This window comes from Hemibagrus wyckioides, linkage group LG06, assembly GCF_019097595.1.
Source record: "Hemibagrus wyckioides isolate EC202008001 linkage group LG06, SWU_Hwy_1.0, whole genome shotgun sequence".
Classification (NCBI taxonomy): Eukaryota; Metazoa; Chordata; class Actinopteri; order Siluriformes; family Bagridae; genus Hemibagrus; species Hemibagrus wyckioides.
This window is the reverse complement of record NC_080715.1, coordinates 2,149,573-2,172,856: the sequence shown is the minus strand read 5'-3', so window position 1 is coordinate 2,172,856 and position 23,284 is coordinate 2,149,573. Positions and strand designations below refer to the sequence as shown.

The following is a 23,284-nucleotide window of genomic DNA, read 5'->3' as shown; positions in this document are numbered from 1 at the left end:
CTTTGTCAGGGTGGGCGTCAGAGCGTGGAGACAGGAAAACATCTCAAAGTACCTCAGCATTAGCATCACAATAGCACTGTGGATGATGTAAGATGTCTTAAATAACTTGTAACAGAACCTCATGATCCTGGATAATAACACTGCAGTCCTGGATAATATAAACCCTGGCCGTGATGTTACTCTCCTGAATATTATTCATCCTGGATGATCTGATAATACTCTTGAATAAGGTTAATCCTGGATGATGCAACATTATTATCCTGGATATTTTTAGTCCTGGATGATGTCCCTTTTCTGTACTGGATAAGATAAATTCACTATCCTGTGTAATGTCACTGCAGTCCTGGACCACATGTCCTGGAAGTGTTTCATCACACTTTTATTCTTGAAAACATCCCGTTAATCCTGGATATAGTCACTTTACTATCCTGGATAACACTAACCGTTTGACGTTATAGCCCTAAATTAGATAATGCCTTATTACTGTCCTGGATATCACTTTATTCCTGGATCACACCACATTACTGTCCTGGATTTTTTGGTTTATTTATTTTTTTACAGTCCCAGAAGGTCAACAGAGTGTATAAAGTCAGGAAGGATGTTGAGCTGAAGACGATGAGAGTGTATAGTGTTGGAGGGGAAGTCGGCTCTGTGCTCGAGCGTGGTGTTTTTCACACTCTCTCCTGTTGATGTAGCCTGTGAGACAGGTGTGAACACAGCACCTGCACTGAGACTTAACATGTTAGGTTATAGCACAGATTACTCATAAAAGAATGGAAAATCTCAGAAACGTATGCAAGACGTGTGCAAGACAAACAGGAAGGTCTCTACGGGCCTGCTCGAGCGCCTCAGAGTTTCATTATAAACTTGTTTGTCTTCCTGTAAGGAACCTGCTCCGGTAAACACGGGAGGAAGAACAAGACAAAGAACGAACAATGACTGACATTTTCTGTTTGTTTGTGACTTTGTCAAGTCTTCTAGTCATACACACACACACACACACACCACACACACACACCACACACACACCACACCCACCACACACGCACTCACCACACACACACACCACACACACACACACACACACCACACACACACACACACACACACACACCACACACACACACACACACACACACACCACACACACACACACACACACACACACCACACACACACCACACACACACCACACACACCACACACACACACACACCACACACACCACACACACCACACCCACCACACACACACACACACCACACACACCACACCCACACACACACACACACACCACACACACCACACACACCACACCCACACACACCCACACACACACACACACACACACACACACACACACCACACACACGCACACACCACACACACACCCCCACACACACACACCACACACACACCACACACACCACACACACCACACCCACACACCACACACCACACCCACACACCACACCCACACACCACACACCACACACCACACACCCACACACCACACACCCACACACCACACACACACCACACACACACCACACACACACACCACACACACGCACACACCACACACACACACACACACACACACACCACACACACACCACACACACCACACCCACACACCACACACACACACCACACCCACACACCACACACACACACCCCTTACATAAAAAATCTTAGATGGATATCTCATGCTACAGCTGCAACATACAAAACCACTCTAAACATGTCTCTGTAACCAATCAGAGCACAGTATTTATCCCCAGGGTGTGTAACCAATCAGAGCACAGTTAAAAGAAGGTGTTCTGAAGCAGTTTTGGGGTTAATTAGTGAGTAAATTATAGAGTGTGTGTCATCATTTACCTTCACACTAACTAACTGATGCTGTTGCTATGGTTACAATAACATCAATTTAATGTCATCATACACTGCAGGATAGTGTGCTGTATGAACCTGTGTGTGTATCTGTCTGTCAGTCTGTGTGTGTGTGTGTGTGTGTGTGTGTGTATCTGTCTGTCAATCTGTGTGTGTGTGTGTGTGTATCTGTCTGTCAGTCTGTGTGTGTGTGTGTGTGTGTGTGTGTGTGTGTATCTGTCTGTCAATCTGTGTGTGTGTGTGTTCATGATTCCAAGCTATTTATGGTTGCTGTATTATTTTTTCTCTCTCTTGGTAGACGACGACGAGTCAGGCGATTTTCCGTCTGCAGTCTGGAGTGTGTCAGCTCTTCAGAGACACACTCACCAAGAAGGGCTTCATCGAGATCCAGACGCCTAAAATCATCTCGGGTACACACACACACACACACACGTACACACACGTACACATACACTGTTCCTTCCTGCACCCCAAATACTGATCTGTGGCACCTTAAAAAAGGGTGTGGGTGTGTGTGGGTGTGTGTGTGTGTGTGTGTGTGTATCGTACCATGAGACACTGTCTCTGACTCTCTCACACACTTGATCTTTATATAGTCCCCTTTTTTAGTTCCACCAATCAGGCTGTTTCTCCTCTGACTTGTGACACTTGCATAGTTTTGCGGTTTTTGTTTCTTCCTGACGAAAAGAGAAAAAAAACCTAACGGTCGCTTTCACTTCCTCATTTCCATCGCCGGCCAATGGGAGCACAGCGATCCGATTCAAACTTGGCGCTCTTTTCGGGTGTGCCACCTGCGGTTGGAAAAACACATTGTTCTGACGAACAACCACTTCCGGTGGTACACACACACACGCCCACACACGCCCACACACACAGACCTTAGTGTCCTTAGTAACCACATTTGTACAAAATGTTCTTCCCATCCCTATCGAAAGCATCAGTGGGTCCTGTTGCTATGACAGCGCTGACACAGTGGTATGTTTACATTCTGAAGCGTCATTCAGTGTAATGACCAGGAGAAAATAAAACCATCGTCCGTAGCTAGTGTGAACGATCCTGCGCTCTGTGGCTGATCCTGGGATTATTCTCTCAAGTGGATAATGTGTAATGAAGACACACACACACACAGACATATGCATGCACGCACGCACACACACACAGACATATGCACGCACACACACACACACATACACAAAACAACTTCCTGTTTTGATCACACCTTTGTGCTAATTGCTAGATTTGTATTGCGCTGAAACGTGACACAAAACATATCCAGGGGAACAGCAGTGATTTTAAAGTGTGTGTAAGAGAGAGAGAGACTAAGATGCTCAGATTTACAAGAACAGTAAAAAATAAATAAACACAATAAAAAATAAACAAACTCACACAAAAAAACTGTTTAGCTTCTTTTATGTATGACATCATTTTCTGTAGTGTAACACAACTGTGTGTGTGTGTGTGTGTAGCTGCGAGTGAAGGAGGTGCGAATGTCTTCACCGTGTCCTATTTTAAGACCAGTGCGTACCTGGCTCAGTCTCCTCAGCTCTACAAGCAGATGTGCATCTGTGCCGACTTCGACAAGGTCTTCTGTGTCGGACCAGGTAGAACACACACACACACACACACACACACACACACACTATATTGCCAAAAGTATTCGCTCACCCATCCAAATAATCAGAATCAGGTGTTCCAATCACTTCCATGGCCACAGGTGTATAAAATCAAGCACCTAGGCATGCAGACTGTTTTTACAAACATTTGTGAAAGAATGGGTCGCTCTCAGGAGCTCAGTGAATTCCAGCGTGGAACTGTGATAGGATGCCACCTGTGCAACAAATCCAGTCGTGAAATTTCCTCACTCCTAAATATTCCACAGTCAACTGTCAGCTGTATTATAAGAACGTGGAAGTGTTTGGGAACGACAGCAACTCAGCCACGAAGTGGTAGGCCACGTAAACTGACGGAGCGGGGTCAGCGGATGCTGAGGCGCATAGTGCGAAGAGGTCGCCAACTTTCTGTCAACTGTCAATCGCTACAGACCTCCAAACTTCATGTGGCCTTCAGATTAGCTCAAGAACAGTGTGCAGAGAGCTTCATGGAATGGGTTTCCATGGCCGAGCAGCTGCATCCAAGCCATACATCACCAAGTGCAATGCAAAGCGTCGGATGCAGTGGTGTAAAGCACGCCGCCACTGGACTCTAGAGCAGTGGAGACGCTTTCTCTGGAGTGACGAATCGCGCTTCTCCATCTGGCAATCTGATGGACGAGTCTGGGTTTGGCGGTTGCCAGGAGAACGGTACTTGTCTGACTGCATTGTGCCAAGTGTAAAGTTTGGTGGAGGGGGGATTATGGTGTGGGGTTGTTTTTCAGGAGCTGGGCTTGGCCCCTTAGTTCCAGTGAAAGGAACTCTGAATGCTTCAGCATACCAAGACATTTTGGACAATTCCATGCTCCCAACTTTGTGGGAACAGTTTGGAGCTGGCCCCTTCCTCTTCCAACATGACTGTGCACCAGTGACCAAAGCAAGGTCCATAAAGACATGGATGACGGAGTCTGGTGTGGATGAACTTGACTGGCCTGCACAGAGTCCTGACCTCAACCCGATAGAACACCTTTGGGATGAATTAGAGTGGAGACTGAGAGCCAGGCCTTCTCGTCCAACATCAGTGTGTGACCTCACAAATGCGCTTCTGGAAGAATGGTCAAAAATTCCCATAAACACACTCCTAAACCTTGTGGACAGCCTTCCCAGAAGAGTTGAAGCTGTTATAGCTGCAAAGGGTGGACCGACGTCATATTGAACCCTATGGATTAGGAATGGGATGTCACTTAAGTTCATATGCGAGTCAAGGCAGGTGAGCGAATACTTTTGGCAATATAGTGTATGTGTATATACACACATACACACACACACATGTATATACACACATACACACACACACACATATATATACACACACATACACGCACACACACACACACACACACACACACATGTACACACACACAGAACAGGAGGAGTGCATGTCTGCCTCTCCCTCTGTCTCCATGCATTCTTCTCTCTCTCTCCCTCTCTCTGTCTCTCTGTCTGTCTCTCTCTCTGTCTGTCTGTCTGTCTGTCTCTCTCTCTCTCTCTCTCTCTCTCTCTGCCTTGCCTGTTTGTCTCTCTACCTTTCTGTCTGTCAGTCTGTCTTCTGTCTGTCATCACATCACACCTGTCTGTCTGATGGCAGTATCAGAGTTAGCAGTACCTGTCTGTCTGTTCTGGTCAGTGTGCTGTGATTGAGTCCAGAAGCTGAGATGAAGAGGTTATTAAATGGAGCAGAGCTGAATTGTTTTGTGCTGAAACACTGAGAGAATAACAGGAAGGAGAGGAACGTGGGAGGAACAGCTGTGTGAAGTAGAGTAAGATGAAATAAACCGTAAAGGTAAAGATAGAGGTGTGAGGAGGATGTGAAGGTCATGGCCTGGATCAGGAGAGCTCTGGACTCTACACTGCTCGGTTCTGGGGAAACTCTTTCCAGGTCACTCGGGGCAGATGAAGGACATGTACAGATCTCATCACTGACCTGACCGTCTGATCACTTTATAGTTCATGGTTTTATCCACAGACACAAGAGACAAGCTCAGGTTCAGTCTGTACTTTCGGTTCGGTCTGGAGCTCAGGTCTGGTCTGCAGCTCAGGTCCGGTCTGGTGTTCAGGTTGCTAGCTAATTAGCAGGAGTTCTGATCTATTGTTATTGCATCATCCTCCATGTGAGATCAAAGATGGCTCTGTGGTGGTGTGGTTTCTCAACCCTCAGTGGTGCCCCCTAGTGGTCACATGACCATACAGGAGAAATCCTGAGAGAAAAATGAGTCACAATAATAATAATAATAATAATAATAATAATAATAATAAAAACTCACTGGGTTTGTGTAGAAGTTGTGTGTGTGTGTGTGTGTGTGTGTTTGTGTGTGTGTCTGTCGTGAGCTTCTCCTTTCCCCAGAACTTTATTACATGTAACTGATTGATTTCTCTAAACCCCAGCCTCATCTCTGCTGTAGAGATAAGAGGCAGTGTTGTTTACAGAACCCTTCCATGCGTGTGTGTTTGTCGGTCAGTGACTCACACTCTTACACTCGGGGTGGTTTTGGGGTTCCCCGAGGTTCTCAATCTCTGGGAATCACCCCTCTGCTGAAAACACCAGACCACAGAGTTCTACAGTAGCTCAGACCCAGTCATGCTTTCTGTAGGGACTAACACAGCTCCATCTCTCTCTCTCTCTCTCTCTCTCTCTCTCTCTCTCTCTCGACCCCCCCCCCCTCTCACTTCTCTATTGTTGTGTTGTCATGGTTCTCAAACTCCCCTGCAGTATCCAGGGGAATCCCCGGGGTTTTAATACAGTGTTATTGAGGTTCATGTGAAATAAACCAGTAGAGATGATGATGATGATGATGAGAGTCACTCTGCTCTGTCAGTACAGCCTCACTGATACTACACAGATTACTCTACCTCTTGACGTATCGTTACCATAGTAACCGTAACAGTATCAGTGGGAGGAGCTATGACTTGTGGAGACTGTCCTGATTCTCTAAGTAGGAATTCCTGGTTGTTTTTTTTGTTTTTTCAGGTCAGATTTTGGTAATTATGAGTTATGACTTCAACTTATGACTTCATTAACAACAAACAGTAACAAGAACAGCTGACTGTAGTGACTGTCTTAATCTTCTCTCTCTCTCTCTCTCTCTCTCTCTCAGTGTTCAGAGCGGAGGACTCAAACACTCATCGTCACCTGACGGAGTTTGTTGGTCTGGACATTGAGATGGCGTTTAATTATCACTACCACGAGGTCATCAACTCCATCACCGACACCATGGTGCAGATCTTCAAAGGACTCAGGGACAAGTGAGACACACACACACACACACACACACACTGATAAAAACTGCTTTTTTATTACACTGCAGAGGAAATCGGAGTGTTTCATCATCACGTGCTCAGATCATAGGGAAGGTGTTTGTTTCCCCAAAATGTTGTTGCTTCAGACATTCTCCAGAGCTGTGAGGAAACCCCAGGGTTCTGTTCTGTGGAACTGCAGCTGCATCACAGGGATGTTCTGAGCGTACGATGGCTCCATCCCGTGTACCCAGAGCTGTGGGATTCCACACTGTGGGAGTTCCCCAGTAAAATGTTCTCCAAAGCTTTGAGTTCCATCATCATCTCGGCACTGTAGTTCCTTTTAAAGGCATGTTTTAAAGGTTTTCCAGAGTGTGTGTGTGTTTTCCAGAGTGTGTGTGTGTGTGTGTGTGTGTGTGTTTTTTCCAGAGTGTGTGTGTGTGTGTGTGTGTGTTTTCCAGAGTGTGTGTGTTTTCCAGAGTGTGTGTGTTTTCCAGAGTGTGTGTGTTTTCCAGAGTGTGTGTGTTTTCCAGAGTGTGTGTGTGTGTGTGTGTTTTTCCCAGAGTGTGTGTGTGTGTGTGTGTGTTTTCCAGAGTGTGTGTGTGTTTTCCAGAGTGTGTGTGTGTGTGTGTTTTCCAGAGTGTGTGTGTGTGTGTGTTTTCCAGAGTGTGTGTGTGTGTGTGTTTTCCAGAGTGTGTGTGTGTGTGTGTTTTCCAGAGTGTGTGTGTGTATGTTTTCCAGAGTGTGTGTGTGTGTTTTCCAGAGTGTGTGTGTGTGTGTTTTCCAGAGTGTGTGTGTGTGTGTGTTTTCCAGAGTGTGTGTGTGTGTGTGTGTTTTCCAGAGTGTGTGTGTGTGTGTTTTCCAGAGTGTGTGTGTGTGTGTGTTTTCCAGAGTGTGTGTGTGTTTTCCAGAGTGTGTGTGTGTTTTCCAGAGTGTGTGTGTGTGTTTTCCAGAGTGTGTGTGTGTTTTCCAGAGTGTGTGTGTGTTTTCCAGAGTGTGTGTGTGTGTGTGTGTTTTCCAGAGTGTGTGTGTGTGTGTGTTTTCCAGAGTGTGTGTGTGTGTGTGTTTTCCAGAGTGTGTGTGTGTGTGTGTTTTCCAGAGTGTGTGTGTTTTCCAGAGTGTGTGTGTTTTCCAGAGTGTGTGTGTTTTTCCCAGAGTGTGTGTGTGTTTTCCAGAGTGTGTGTGTGTTTTCCAGAGTGTGTGTGTGTGTGTGTGTTTTCCAGAGTGTGTGTGTGTTTTCCAGAGTGTGTGTGTGTGTGTGTGTGTGTGTGTGTTTTTTCCAGAGTGTGTGTGTGTGTGTGTTTTCCAGAGTGTGTGTGTGTGTTTTACAGAGAGTGTGTGTGTGTGTGTATTCCAGAGTGTGTGTGTGTTTTCTTTTCTGATGGAAGAGAAACACAGGAACTGTTTTTCATTAGCATGCTGTTGGGTCTCTAAAGCCTTTTGTTTTCTGGACTGTTGATTGTGAGGAATGGTGTTTGTTTTAGGGAGTGGTGTTCAGTGTGGGGTGTGATGAGATGTTCGGAGCTGGATATGATGCTGCTTAAATGTGTCGGTTCTCCTGAAGTGTTAGTGTTCAGGGGAATGGTGTTAGTGTTCAGGGGAATGGTGTTAGTGTTCAGGGGAATGGTGTTGGTGTTCAGGGGAATGGTGTTGGTGTTCAGGGGAATGGTGTTAGTGTTCAGGGGAATGGTGTTAGTGTTAGTGTTCAGGGGAATGGTGTTGGTGTTCAGGGGAATGGTGTTAGTGTTAGTGTTCAGGGGAATGGTGTTAGTGTTAGTGTTCAGGGGAATGGTGTTGGTGTTCAGGGGAATGGTGTTAGTGTTAGTGTTCAGGGGAATGGTGTTAGTGTTAGTGTTCAGGGGAATGGTGTTAGTGTTCAGGGGAATGGTGTTAGTGTTCAGGGGAATGGTGTTAGTGTTAGTGTTCAGGGGAATGGTGTTAGTGTTAGTGTTCAGGGGAATGGTGTTAGTGTTAGTGTTCAGGGGAATGGTGTTAGTGTTCAGGGGAATGGTGTTAGTGTTAGTGTTCAGGGGAATGGTGTTAGTGTTAGTGTTCAGGGGAATGGTGTTAGTGTTAGTGTTCAGGGGAATGGTGTTAGTGTTAGTGTTCAGGGGAATGGTGTTAGTGTTAGTGTTCGGGGGAATGGTGTTAGTGTTAGTGTTCGGGGGAATGGTGTTAGTGTTAGGGTTTCGGGGGAATGGTGTTAGTGTTAGTGTTGGGGGGTATGGTGTTAGTGTTAGTGTTCGGGGGAATGGTGTTAGTGTTTGTGTGGGGGGGAATGGTGTTAGTGTTAGGGTTTGGGGGGAATGGTGTTAGTGTTAGTGTTCGGGGGAATGGTGTTAGTGTTAGTGTTCGGGGGAATGGTGTTAGTGTTAGTGTTCGGGGGAATGGTGTTAGTGTTAGTGTTCGGGGGAATGGTGTTAGTGTTAGTGTTCGGGGGAATGGTGTTAGTGTTAGTGTTCGGGGGAATGGTGTTAGTGTTAGTGTTCAGGGGAATGGTGTTAGTGTTCAGGGGAATGGTGTTAGTGTTCAGGGGAATGGTGTTAGTGTTAGTGTTCAGGGGAATGGTGTTAGTGTTAGTGTTCGGGGGAATGGTGTTAGTGTTAGTGTTCAGGGGAATGGTGTTAGTGTTAGTGTTCAGGGGAATGGTGTTAGTGTTCAGGGGAATGGTGTTAGTGTTAGTGTTCAGGGGAATGGTGTTAGTGTTCGGGGGAATGGTGTTAGTGTTAGTGTTCGGGGGAATGGTGTTAGTGTTAGTGTTCGGGGGAATGGTGTTAGTGTTAGTGTTCAGGGGAATGGTGTTAGTGTTCAGGGGAATGGTGTTAGTGTTCAGGGGAATGGTGTTAGTGTTAGTGTTCAGGGGAATGGTGTTAGTGTTAGTGTTCGGGGGAATGGTGTTAGTGTTAGTGTTCGGGGGAATGGTGTTAGTGTTAGTGTTCAGGGGAATGGTGTTAGTGTTCAGGGGAATGGTGTTAGTGTTAGTGTTCAGGGGAATGGTGTTAGTGTTCGGGGGAATGGTGTTAGTGTTAGTGTTCGGGGGAATGGTGTTAGTGTTAGTGTTCGGGGGAATGGTGTTAGTGTTAGTGTTCGGGGGAATGGTGTTAGTGTTAGTGTTCGGGGGAATGGTGTTAGTGTTAGTGTTCGGGGGAATGGTGTTAGTGTTAGTGTTCGGGGGAATGGTGTTAGTGTTAGTGTTCGGGGGAATGGTGTTAGTGTTAGTGTTCGGGGGAATGGTGTTAGTGTTAGTGTTCGGGGGAATGGTGTTAGTGTTAGTGTTCGGGGGAATGGTGTTAGTGTTAGTGTTCGGGGGAATGGTGTTAGTGTTAGTGTTCGGGGGAATGGTGTTAGTGTTAGTGTTCGGGGGAATGGTGTTAGTGTTAGTGTTCGGGGGAATGGTGTTAGTGTTAGTGTTCGGGGGAATGGTGTGAGTGTTAGTGTGCGGGGGATTGGTGTTGGTGTTGGTGTGGGGGGGGATGGTGTTAGTGTTAGTGTTCGGGGGAATGGTGTTAGTGTTAGTGTTCGGGGGAATGGTGTTAGTGTTAGTGTTCGGGGGAATGGTGTTAGTGTTAGTGTTCGGGGGAATGGTGTTAGTGTTAGTGTTCGGGGGAATGGTGTTAGTGTTAGTGTTGGGGGGGTTGGTGTTAGTGTTAGTGTTCGGGGGAATGGTGTTAGTGTTAGTGTTCGGGGGAATGGTGTTAGTGTTAGTGTTCGGGGGAATGGTGTTAGTGTTAGTGTTCGGGGGAATGGTGTTAGTGTTAGTGTTCAGGGGAATGGTGTTAGTGTTCAGGGGAATGGTGTTAGTGTTCAGGGGAATGGTGTTAGTGTTAGTGTTCAGGGGAATGGTGTTAGTGTTAGTGTTCAGGGGAATGGTGTTAGTGTTCAGGGGAATGGTGTTAGTGTTCAGGGGAATGGTGTTAGTGTTAGTGTTCAGGGGAATGGTGTTAGTGTTAGTGTTCAGGGGAATGGTGTTAGTGTTCAGGGGAATGGTGTTAGTGTTCAGGGGAATGGTGTTAGTGTTAGTGTTCAGGGGAATGGTGTTAGTGTTCAGGGGAATGGTGTTAGTGTTCGGGGGAATGGTGTTAGTGTTCAGGGGAATGGTGTTAGTGTTCAGGGGAATGGTGTTAGTGTTCAGGGGAATGGTGTTAGTGTTCGGGGGAATGGTGTTAGTGTTAGTGTTCAGGGGAATGGTGTTAGTGTTAGTGTTCAGGGGAATGGTGTTAGTGTTCAGGGGAATGGTGTTAGTGTTCAGGGGAATGGTGTTAGTGTTAGTGTTCAGGGGAATGGTGTTAGTGTTCAGGGGAATGGTGTTAGTGTTCGGGGGAATGGTGTTAGTGTTCAGGGGAATGGTGTTAGTGTTCAGGGGAATGGTGTTAGTGTTCGGGGGAATGGTGTTAGTGTTCGGGGGAATGGTGTTAGTGTTCGGGGGAATGGTGTTAGTGTTCGGGGGAATGGTGTTAGTGTTAGTGTTCAGGGGAATGGTGTTAGTGTTCAGGGGAATGGTGTTAGTGTTCAGGGGAATGGTGTTAGTGTTAGTGTTCAGGGGAATGGTGTTAGTGTTAGTGTTCGGGGGAATGGTGTTAGTGTTCAGGGGAATGGTGTTAGTGTTCAGGGGAATGGTGTTAGTGTTAGTGTTCAGGGGAATGGTGTTAGTGTTCGGGGGAATGGTGTTAGTGTTCGGGGGAATGGTGTTAGTGTTCGGGGGAATGGTGTTAGTGTTAGTGTTCAGAGGAATGGTGTTAGTGTTCAGGGGAATGGTGTTAGTGTTCAGGGGAATGGTGTTAGTGTTAGTGTTCAGAGGAATGGTGTTAGTGTTCAGGGGAATGGTGTTAGTGTTCAGGGGAATGGTGTTAGTGTTAGTGTTCGGGGGAATGGTGTTAGTGTTCAGGGGAATGGTGTTAGTGTTAGTGTTCAGGGGAATGGTGTTAGTGTTCAGAGGAATGGTGTTAGTGTTCAGGGGAATGGTGTTAGTGTTCAGGGGAATGGTGTTAGTGTTAGTGTTCAGGGGAATGGTGTTAGTGTTCAGAGGAATGGTGTTAGTGTTCAGGGGAATGGTGTTAGTGTTAGTGTTCAGGGGAATGGTGTTAGTGTTCAGGGGAATGGTGTTAGTGTTAGTGTTCAGGGGAATGGTGTTAGTGTTCGGGGGAATGGTGTTAGTGTTCAGGGGAATGGTGTTAGTGTTCAGGGGAATGGTGTTAGTGTTAGTGTTCAGAGGAATGGTGTTAGTGTTCAGGGGAATGGTGTTAGTGTTCAGGGGAATGGTGTTAGTGTTCAGGGGAATGGTGTTAGTGTTAGTGTTCAGGGGAATGGTGTTAGTGTTCAGGGGAATGGTGTTAGTGTTCAGGGGAATGGTGTTAGTGTTAGTGTTCAGGGGAATGGTGTTAGTGTTCAGGGGAATGGTGTTAGTGTTAGTGTTCAGGGGAATGGTGTTAGTGTTCAGGGGAATGGTGTTAGTGTTCAGGGGAATGGTGTTAGTGTTAGTGTTCAGGGGAATGGTGTTAGTGTTCAGGGGAATGGTGTTAGTGTTCAGGGGAATGGTGTTAGTGTTAGTGTTCAGGGGAATGGTGTTAGTGTTAGTGTTCGGGGGAATGGTGTTAGTGTTCAGGGGAATGGTGTTAGTGTTCGGGGGAATGGTGTTAGTGTTCAGGGGAATGGTGTTAGTGTTCAGGGGAATGGTGTTAGTGTTCGGGGGAATGGTGTTAGTGTTCAGGGGAATGGTGTTAGTGTTCAGGGGAATGGTGTTAGTGTTCAGGGGAATGGTGTTAGTGTTCAGGGGAATGGTGTTAGTGCTTCTGGAGATGATTGTGGAGAACAGTGTTCATTCCTGTGGATTGTTGTGTGATTTCTATCTGATTGATGAACATGAGTGTTAACACTTAACACATAAGCAGAGCGTTAATTCTCCTCAAGCTGTTTATACTTTTTGAAGTTCTTCACATCTTAAGGCTGTGATTTTAGTGTTGAAGGCTGCTGGTGCCATCTAGTGGTCAAACAAAGTAACTGATACACTCACTCTGTCTCTCTGTGTGTGTGTGTGTGTGTGTGTGTGTGTGTGTGTGTGTGTGTGTGTGTGTGTGTGTGTGTGTGTGTGTGTGTGCATGCTCCAGTTTCCAGACGGAGATCCAGACGGTGTGTAAGCAGTACCCCAGTGAGCCGTTTAAGTTCCTGGAGCCGACTCTGAGGTTGGAGTTTACGGAGGCCGTGGCTCTGCTGCGCTCAGCTGGAGTGGAGATGGGGGACGAGGAGGATCTCAGGTAACACACACACACACACACACACACCCTCTCTGTTTTGTTATTAATGAATATGTTTGACTTCCTCAGCACACCAAATGAGAAGCTGCTTGGTCGCCTCGTCAAAGAGAAGGTAATAATAATAACAGATTATTTCATTTAGATTAAACAGTAAGAAGACAAGGCAGTGTGGATGAGGCTGGAGTGTGTGTTGTGTGCTGGTGTATATTGTGTAGAACTCAGTAAAGTGTTGATGTTCCTGTGTGTGTGCTGCAGTATGATACAGATTTCTACGTCCTGGATAAATATCCTCTGGCGGTGCGGCCGTTCTACACCATGCCTGATCCACATGACCCGGTGAGTCTCAGACTGCTTTACACCGCTAAACTGAACCTCAACAGCACGGCTAACGTGTGTGTGTGTGTGTGTCTGTGTGTGTGTGTGTGTGTGTGTGTTGGACAGAAATACTCCAACTCCTACGACATGTTCATGAGAGGAGAGGAGATCCTGTCCGGAGCTCAGAGAGTCCACGACGCTCAGCTGCTCACTGAGAGAGCGCTCCATCACGGCATCGGTAATCTCACACTCACACACACTCACACACACTCACTCTCTCACACACTATCCTTCAGCTATCAACTATACTAAATCACATTAGTCTCCCAAGTGAATTAAATGAGTCAAAGCAGTGATTCAAATGATTTGATTCATTTGTGAATCAGTATATAAGTTTAATTCTAAACAGCCATTTAAGTAACATTGACTCTGTGAACTGAATCAGATGAGTCAAATGTATTGATTCAATTGATATGATTCGTCTGTGAATCAGTATATAAGTTTCGTTCTATACAGCCAAATAAATGACATCAGTTTGTGAACTGAATCAAATGAGCCATATGGAATTGTCTGATTCATCTGTGAGTCAGTATATAGGTTTAATTCTAAGCCATTTAAATAACATCAGTCTGTGAACTGAATTGGATGAATCAATTGATATGATTACTCTGTGAATCAGTAATTAGTGCAACTCTGAAGTCATATAAATTACATCAGTTTGTGAACTGAATCAAATGATTTGATTCAATCTATATGATTCATCTGTGAATCAATAATGAGTGCAACTCTGAAGTCATATGAATTACACCAGTCTGTGAACTGAATCAGAAGAGTCATATGACTTGATGTGAATAATTGAATTCATTTTTGTGAATCAGTGTAACTATAAACCGTCACATAATGTATATGAATCAGATGAGTCAAGTGTGTTTGTGTGTGTGTGTGTTTAGACTTGGAGAAGATTAAAGCCTACATTGACTCGTTCCGTTACGGAGCTCCGCCCCATGCTGGAGGAGGAATCGGTGAGAGACTCTACCCTCTGTTTCTCTTTCTTTACTACTTGGCACATTTGACTGTGAATCAGGACGTAGCCCAGGTCTTGTATTTAACTTGGTTCATCAGTAGTGCACTATTTTGTCTTAGTAGTGTGCAGTATTATTGTGTAGTGTTGGGGCATAACTGAAGTCATGGGCTAAGATAGATTTACGTACATTTTAGCACACTACAGTCTGATTTGGGACACCCCCAAAGTGTTTATAAAACGTCTTACGTCTCTTACGGTTTTGGACGTGGCCCAGGTTCGCTCCTGTCTGTAGTAAAGCTTCACACACTGTTATGTAAGACACGAATGTGCGGCCATGTCCCAAATGACATTCTGCTGCACTAGACTTCAGTCTGGACTGATTATTAAGGACGTGGCCCAGGTCCTGTTCTCGGTCAGGTCAAAGCACACTATTTAGTGCACTTGTAAGTGATTTGAGACTTAACCCAGGTTTAAAAGAGGAGAGTTTCAAATATCCTCATTACTGATGATTAGGATGTGATTTAGGACACAGCCCAAGTCTTATGTTGTGAGGTTAATTTTTAGCACACTACTTAGTGTGCACTATTGTGTGATTGGGGACAAATCTTGTGTCTAAACGTCTGTGTGTGTCCTCTGTCAGGTCTGGAGCGAGTCACCATGCTGTACCTCGGCCTACACAACGTGCGTCAGACCTCCATGTTCCCCCGTGACCCCAAGCGCCTGACACCCTAAAGGTCAAAGGCGATGCTCCCTGGCTGACCTCAAACACACACACACAGGGAACAGGAAGGGTATTTTCATAATTAAACAATAATAATAATTAAAAGCCAGCTAATTTTGTAACATTTGATACTGACGTGTACGATGAGGTCAGTCCTGACTAATGGAGGGATGAAGTGAACATTAAATAACTTTAATCTGTGCTCTAATGATGGTGAAGCGGTGGGTACGGCCGCATCTCAAACCACACACTACTGTACTGAATAGTGTGTGAAAGTATTACAGCAGTGTTGTTTTTGTTTTCAGTCCTGTGGGCTGTAATTTGGGCTAAAGTCAAGTGATAAATATTTATCTAGAGTTTACTGGGTTAGTATGTGATTTGGGACGCAGCCCTGGACTTATTAAGAAATAGTGTGCTTAATAACATGCCACTCTGTACTAAGTACTAGTATACGACATTTACAACACACACACTCTGTAGTGCACTAGACTGTGGATTGAGATGTGTCCCAGGTCTTATTCTAACTAATATACATTTTCAGTTCAGATAAATTGTTTATTTTTTTCCTACTGAAGTCATTCTTGCTAGCTGGCACATGCAGCTAGTGCACTAACTAGGGCACAGTGAGTGACCCGGTCACTTCACTCTGTTGCTCTTAGTGATGAAGAGGAGTTTTAAACACATCAACATTACAGCAGTGTAATAAATAAATAAATACATGAATTAATAAAGAATTAAAGAGCATGTTCTCATTACTATAACACACGCACACACACACAAAGATGGTGGGAATGAAAGTATAGGAAAGAAGGAAGATGAGTAATCACACTTGGATATGAAGGTAAAAGAGAAAAGAAAGGGGGATGGATGAAGGGATGTACTTTACTGTGTTTATATAATAAAGGGAAAAAATAAATTGGAGGAAAATAAGGACTAAGGAAATACAAAAACATGAAACAGAAAAGAAATAAATGAATTAGAAAGCGAAGAAAAAAAGAAAGAAATTGAATATAAAAAATCTAAATCTGTAATGAAAGAATAAAAAAGGGGAAAAAAGGAAACAGAACAATTTTTAGGAATAATTATTCTGCTTATCAGACAGAAAATGAAAAATAAGTAAAATTTAAAATAAAAGGAAAGAAATTTGTTCTGAATTAGTTTTTAGATTTGAAAAAGCCCAACATCAGGACTCTGAGAACGGTGTGTTTTGTTCCGATGCTGTGATCCAGATGTGCTGCTGATTAAACACTGTCTATAGAGGTTAAAACACTCTGTAAATCCCAGGATATAGGATGGTGTTCCTGTGGAACTCTCAGCTCTCAGGGAATCATTAAAACAGGTGAGATGCTCACAAATGAGCAGCAGTTTTGTGAGCTTGTGAATTAGAGCTCCCTCTAGAGGACAGTTTACACAAACTCTGAGAAGACCATCTCGTTTACAGATACAGAGTCTGGTCTGAATACATCACACTGTTACTGAGATCATTACTGTTACATCGGTATGAACATCTGATGTTCTCATGATGCCCTGATCTAAATACGGTGAAGATTGGATCTGATGGAGATTTGTATAATCCAGTGTGTGTAAAGTGACTGATGGAGTCTCTGACACTGAGCTGTTATAATTGTGAAGGTGTGGCTTTGTCCTGTAGGTGGTGCTATAGTGCCAGAGTGGGGTTTATCAGGCAGCTCACTCTCCTCCATCAGTGTGCTGAATCTCAGAAAATCTACTTTACAAAAATATTTCAGACAGTTTCAGTCAGGTACATAACCTCATGAAATAGTTACAAATGAAAAAATCTATTAATCAATCAACCAATTAATTAATTAATGAAAAGAATTTGAGAAGCATGAGTGTGGACAAATTTACAAGAACTCTTAGCAGAGTAATTCAACATCCTGTGCTCCTGAGACAGAGGGAAGACTGGATGAATAACGAGTCAAGGTGTCGAGGAGAGAGAGAAAGAGAGGGGGGGTGGAGAGTAAGATGAGGAGAGTGAGACGGGGGGGGGGGGGGGTGGAGAGAGAGAGTGAGACAGGGAGAGGGAGAAAGAGAGACAGAGAGTAAGATAAGGAGAGAGTGAGACAGGTAGTGGAAAAGAGAGAGAGAGTGTACAGCCTCAGTAGTGAAGGTTACGTCCACTCTGACCTTCACTCAGACGGTAATGAGATCGTCCTCTCTGTACTGAAGAGTCTGATCTCGTGTTCTGTGTGGATCGGGTTACTGACGAGACCGACTCCGCTACGGTGTGTTGAGTGACATCACTGAGATCAAAATAATACACCAACATGTCCACTGTTCACATCCCGTGCAGTGAACCGTTACTATAGAAACGACAGATGCATCCATGTAAACCTGTATCCTCTTCTGACCAATCAGATTCCAGAAATCAGCAGCGGCGTGATGGAGTAATAAATGAATAGAGGCGAAGACACGGCACTGATCAAAGAGGCAGAGCCGTTATTAAACATCTGTTTAGTTTTATATTATGAAAATAGAAACTGTCTGGAGTGAATACAAACAAGCAGAGAACATTAACACACTGAGTCAGTACAGGTGTGTGTGTGTGTGTGTGTGTGTGTGTGTGTGTGTGTGTGTGGGTGTTAATAACAACAGAAAGGTGTACAACCCAATTTACTAACAGGCTCTGTGAAGGATTTTCATTAATAAATATCTAATTTGTGACATATCTGAGCCAGATTCATCATTTACCACACACACACACACACACACACACTGCAGTGCTGGTTATCTGAGAGTGTGTGAAAGGCCCGGCTCTGGTTGCTGGACGAAGCAGGGGTGAAGATGGGTTTATAATTAATCTGATCTGATTAACACAAATATTATAATCATGTAAATGCACAAGCAGCTGTGTGAGAGACAGTGTGTGTGTGTGTGTGTGTGTGTTCAGTCGGAGCTGCTGCCGGTGATCTGCAGCAGGAAGAGGAAGATCTGGATGATGTCAGTGTAGAGGGACAGAGCTCCGTACACGTACTCCTCGGGACTCAGGCTATGAGCTCGGTTCCCCAACAGCAGCTGAGTGTCGTATGCCAGAAACTGCACACACACACACACACACACACACACACACGAGTGATTACAGCAGCTCATTCATTTTTTTTCATTAATCAGCTATAACAGAACATTACATACATCACGTTCACTTAAGTTTAAAAAACGTTTTAGTCGTGTTGACCAGTGACTGTGGTCAGTGCTGCTGCTGTGGACACACTGACAGTGAAGAACACACACTGTAACACACACATTGTGAGTAAACTCACCAGAGTGTAAACGATTGCCCCGAGAGCAGCGTACAGCATGTGCAGCCACTGAATCTAAACCCAGTACAGAGGAAAACACACATCAGGTCATTACTGCAGAAATCAGGAGACTTTCATTCAGCACTACACACACACACAACACACACACAACACACACACACAACACACATACACAACACACACAACACACACACACACACACACACAACACACATACACAACACACACACACACACACAACACACACACAACACTGATCATCATTACATAATCTTTGTCTGTCTACCGCAGTCACCTACTGTACACTGTGTGTGTGTGTGTTAGAACATGTGCATGTGTTATAGTGTGTGTGTTACAGTGAGTGTGTGTGTGTTATAGTGTGTGTGTTACAGTGAGTGTGTGTGTGTTATAGTGTGTGTTACAGTGAGTGTTACCCTGTGTGTATGTGTGTGTTACAGTGAGTGTGTTACAGTGAGTGTGTGTGTTACAGTGAGTGTGTGTGTGTTATAGTGTGTGTGTTACAGTGAGTGTGTGTGTTATAGTGTGTGTTACAGTGAGTGTGTGTGTGTTATAGTGTGTGTGTTACAGTGAGTGTGTGTGTTATAGTGTGTGTTACAGTGAGTGTGTGTGTGTTATAGTGTGTGTTACAGTGAGTGTTACCCTGTGTGTATGTGTGTTACAGTGAGTGTGTTACAGTGAGTGTGTTACAGTGAGTGTGTGTGTTACAATGAGTGAGTGTGTTACAGTGAGTGTGTGTGTTATAGTGTGTGTGTGTTACAGTGAGTGTGTGTGTGTTACAGTGAGTGTGTGTGTTATAGTGTGTGTGTGTGTTACAGTGAGTGTGTGTGTGTGTGTTACAGTGAGTGTGTGTGTGTTATAGTGAGTGTTACAGTGAGTGTTACCCTGTGTGTATGTGTGTGTTACAGTGAGTGTGTGTGTGTATGTGTGTGTTACAGTGAGTGAGTGTGTTACAGTGAGTGTGTGTGTTACAGTGAGTGTGTGTGTGTGTGTGTTACAGTGAGTGTGTGTGTGTGTGTTATAGTGTGTGTGTGTGTTACAGTGAGTGTGTGTGTGTTACAGTGAGTGTGTGTGTGTTATAGTGTGTGTTACCCTGTGTGTATGTGTGTGTTACAGTGAGTGTGTTACAGTGAGTGTGTTACAGTGAGTGTGTTACAGTGAGTGTGTGTGTGTTACAATGAGTGAGTGTGTTACAGTGAGTGTGTGTGTGTGTGTTACAGTGAGTGTGTGTGTGTTATAGTGAGTGTTACCCTGTGTGTACATGTGTGTTATAGTGAGTGTGTTACAGTGAGTGTGTGTGTGTGTGTGTTACAATGAGTGAGTGTGTTACAGTGAGTGTGTGTGTTACAGTGAGTGTGTGTGTGTTACAGTGAGTGTCTTACAGTGAGTGTGTGTTATAGTGTGTGTGTGTGTTACAGTGAGTGTGTGTGTTAGTGAGTGTGTGTGTGTTACAATGAGTGAGAGTGTTACAGTGAGTGTGTGTGTGTTAAAGTGAGTGAGTGTGTTACAGTGAGTGTGTGTGTTACAGTGAGTGTGTGTGTGTTATAGTGTGTGTGTGTTACAGTGTGTGTGTGTGTGTGTTACAGTGAGTGTGTGTGTGTTATAGTGAGTGTTACCCTGTGTGTACGTGTGTGTTATAGTGAGTGTGTTACAGTGAGTGTGTGTGTGTGTTACAGTGAGTGTGTGAGTGTTACAGTGAGTGTGTTACAGTGAGTTTGTGTGTTATAGTGTGTGTGTGTTACAGTGAGTGTGTGTGTGTTACAGTGAGTGTGTGTGTGTTACAGTGAGTGTGTTACAGTGAGTTTGTGTGTTATAGTGTGTGTGTGTGTTACAGTGTGTGTGTGTGTGTGTTACAGTGAGTGTGTTACAGTGAGTTTGTGTGTTATAGTGTGTGTGTGTGTTACAGTGTGTGTGTGTGTGTGTTACAGTGAGTGTGTTACAGTGAGTTTGTGTGTTAAAGTGAGTGTGTTACAGTGAGTTTGTGTTATAGTGTGTGTGTGTGTTACAGTGAGTGTGTGTGTGTTACAGTGAGTGTGTTACAGTGAGTTTGTGTGTTATAGTGTGTGTGTGTGTTACAGTGTGTGTGTGTGTGTGTTACAGTGAGTGTGTTACAGTGAGTTTGTGTGTTATAGTGTGTTACAGTGTTACAGTGTGTGTGTTATAGTGAGTGTTACCCTGTGTGTACGTGTGTGTTATAGTGAGTGTGTTACAGTGAGTGTGTGTGTGTGTTACAGTGAGTGTGTGTGTGTTAAAGTGAGTGAGTGTGTGTGTGTTACAATGAGTGAGTGTGTTACAGTGAGTGTGTGTGTTACAGTGAGTGTGTGTGTGTTATAGTGAGTGTGTTACAGTGAGTGTGTGTGTTAAAGTGAGTGTGTTACAGTGAGTTTGTGTGTTATAGTGTGTGTGTGTGTTACAGTGAGTGTGTGTGTGTTACAGTGAGTGTGTTACAGTGAGTTTGTGTGTTATAGTGTGTGTGTGTGTTACAGTGAGTGTGTGTGTGTGTTACAATGAGTGAGTGTGTTACAGTGAGTGTGTGTGTGTGTGTTACAATGAGTGAGTGTGTTACAGTGAGTGTGTGTGTTACAGTGAGTGTGTGTGTGTTACAGTGAGTTTGTGTGTTAGTGTGTGTGTGTGTGTTACAGTGAGTGTGTGTGTGTTACAGTGAGTGTGTGTGTTACAGTGAGTGTTACACTGAGTGTGTGTGTGTTACAGTGAGTGTGTGTGTGTGTTACAGTGAGTGTGTGTGTTACAGTGAGTGTGTGTGTTAAAGTGAGTGTGTGTGTTACAGTGAGTGTGTGTGTGTTATAGTGTGTGTTACAGTGAGTGTGTGTGTGTTATAGTGTGTGTGTTACAGTGAGTGTGTGTGTGTTATAGTGTGTGTTACAGTGAGTGTGTGTGTGTTATAGTGTGTGTGTTACAGTGAGTGTGTGTGTTACAGTGAGTGTTACACTGAGTGTGTGTGTGTTACAGTGAGTGTGTGTGTGTTACAGTAAGTGTGTGTGTGTTACAGTGTGTGTGTTACAGTAAGTGTGTGTGTGTGTTACAGTAAATGTGTGTGTGTTACAGTAAGTGTGTGTGTGTTACAGTGAGTGTGTGTGTGTGTGTGCGTTACAGTGAGTGTGTGTGTGTGTTACAGTGAGTGTGTGTGTTACAGTGAGTGTGTGTGTGTGCGTTACAGTGAGTGTGTGTGTGTGTGTTACAGTGAGTGTGTGTGTGTTACAGTGAGTGTGTGTGTTACAGTGAGTGTGTGTGTGTTACAGTAAATGTGTGTGTGTTACAATAAGTGTGTGTGTGTTACAGTGAGTGTGTGTGTTACACTGAGTGTGTGTGTGTTACAGTGAGTGTGTGTGTGTTACACTGAGTGTGTGTGTGTTACAGTGAGTGTGTGTGTGTGTTACAGTAAATGTGTGTGTTACAATAAGTGTGTGTGTGTGTTACAGTGAGTGTTACACTGAGTGTGTGTGTGTTAGTGAGTGCATGTGTGTGTTACAGTAAATGTGTGTGTTACAGTAAGTGTGTGTGTGTGTTACAGTGAGTGTTACACTGAGTGTGTGTGTGTTACAGGGAGTGTGTGTTACAGTGAGTGTGTGTGTGTTACAGTGAGTGTGTGTGTGTTACAGTGAGTGTGTGTGTGTTACAGTGAGTGTTACACTGAGTGTGTGTGTGTTACAGTGAGTGTGTGTGTGTGTTACAGTAAGTGTGTGTGTGTGTTACAGTGAGTGTTACACTGAGTGTGTGTGTGTTACAGTGAGTGTGTGTTACAGTGAGTGTGTGTGTGTTACAGTGAGTGTGTGTGTGTGTGCGTTACAGTGAGTGTGTGTGTGTGTTACAGTGAGTGTGTGTTACAGTGAGTGTGTGTGTGTGTTACAGTGAGTGTGTGTGTGTGTTACAGTGTGTGTGTTACAGTGAGTGTGTGTGTGTGTGTTACAGTGAGTGTGTGTGTGTGTTACAGTAAGTGTGTGTGTGTGTGTGTTACAGTGAGTGTGTGTTACAGTGAGTGTGTGTGTGTGTTACAGTAAATGTGTGTGTGTTACAGTAAGTGTGTGTGTGTGTTACAGTGAGTGTGTGTTACAGTGAGTGTGTGTGTGTGTTACAGTAAATGTGTGTGTTACAGTAAGTGTGTGTGTGTGTGTTACAGTGAGTGTTACACTGAGTGTGTGTGTGTTACAGTGAGTGTGTGTGTTACAGTAAGTGTGTGTGTGTGTTACAGTGAGTGTGTGTGTGTGTTACAGTAAATGTGTGTGTTACAGTAAGTGTGTGTGTGTGTTACAGTGAGTGTTACACTGAGTGTGTGTGTGTGTTACAGTAAGTGTGTGTGTGTGTGTTACAGTGAGTGTGTGTGTGTGTTACAGTGAGTGTTAACACTTACATACTGAAAGGAGAGAACGATGGCTGTGATGATGCCTGTGATGAGAACCACAATGCCCAGAACACAGAACAAACCGGTACAGGAGGTGAAATCCACCTTAACACACACACACACACACACACACTATCCTGAACACATGTAGTACTGAGCTGATACATGTAGTACTGAGCTGATACAGACAGAAGGTGATGTTCCTTGTCCATTAGGATTATTAATATTGAGCTAATACACAGATTATTCTAGAATGTGTTTTTATATCATTAAAGTCCTGAGGCAGCGTGAGGGGTTACAGGGTGACTCAGGGGTTCAGTGTCGGGAACAGTCTGGGTCGATTTTGCTAGCAGGAATAAATGTTTTAAGAGGGACAGTTGGCCATTGTAAGGCGAGACAACGGTTTCATTTGATAAGGCTGAACAAAGGCGTGTTTTCAGAGCGCGTGTCCGGTCTCTACCTTGGTCTGGAAACTGAAGACTGTGACCACGATACAGACCAGCGCCGTTATTCCCACAGCCAAGAACACTGCCTTCGT

The 23,284-nt window shown here is 44.4% G+C and overlaps 2 protein-coding genes across 2 annotated transcripts in view; one reads left to right on the top strand and one right to left on the bottom strand.

The window, feature by feature from the left end:
* The window catches only part of dars1 (aspartyl-tRNA synthetase 1), a 31,145-nt gene extending 15,326 nt beyond the window's left edge, over positions 1-15,819 (top strand). The window contains exons 10-18 of the mRNA XM_058392703.1: positions 2,192-2,303; positions 3,360-3,494; positions 6,638-6,785; positions 12,881-13,027; positions 13,097-13,139; positions 13,283-13,363; positions 13,469-13,580; positions 14,293-14,364; positions 15,007-15,819. Coding sequence (XP_058248686.1) covers positions 2,192-2,303; positions 3,360-3,494; positions 6,638-6,785; positions 12,881-13,027; positions 13,097-13,139; positions 13,283-13,363; positions 13,469-13,580; positions 14,293-14,364; positions 15,007-15,098 — 942 coding nt within the window. The 3' untranslated portion in view covers positions 15,099-15,819. The remainder of the gene's footprint in view (positions 1-2,191; positions 2,304-3,359; positions 3,495-6,637; positions 6,786-12,880; positions 13,028-13,096; positions 13,140-13,282; positions 13,364-13,468; positions 13,581-14,292; positions 14,365-15,006) is intronic.
* Positions 15,820-17,454: 1,635 nt separating this feature from the next.
* LOC131353975 (protein lifeguard 3) overlaps positions 17,455-23,284 on the bottom strand; it is an 11,548-nt gene continuing 5,718 nt past the window's right edge. Inside the window, exons 9-12 of the mRNA XM_058391148.1 lie at positions 23,207-23,284; positions 22,756-22,851; positions 18,369-18,422; positions 17,455-18,144 (exon numbers count right to left, since the gene is read on the bottom strand). The exon at positions 23,207-23,284 is cut by the window's right edge and continues 10 nt beyond it. Coding sequence (XP_058247131.1) covers positions 17,995-18,144; positions 18,369-18,422; positions 22,756-22,851; positions 23,207-23,284 — 378 coding nt within the window. The 3' untranslated portion in view covers positions 17,455-17,994. The remainder of the gene's footprint in view (positions 18,145-18,368; positions 18,423-22,755; positions 22,852-23,206) is intronic.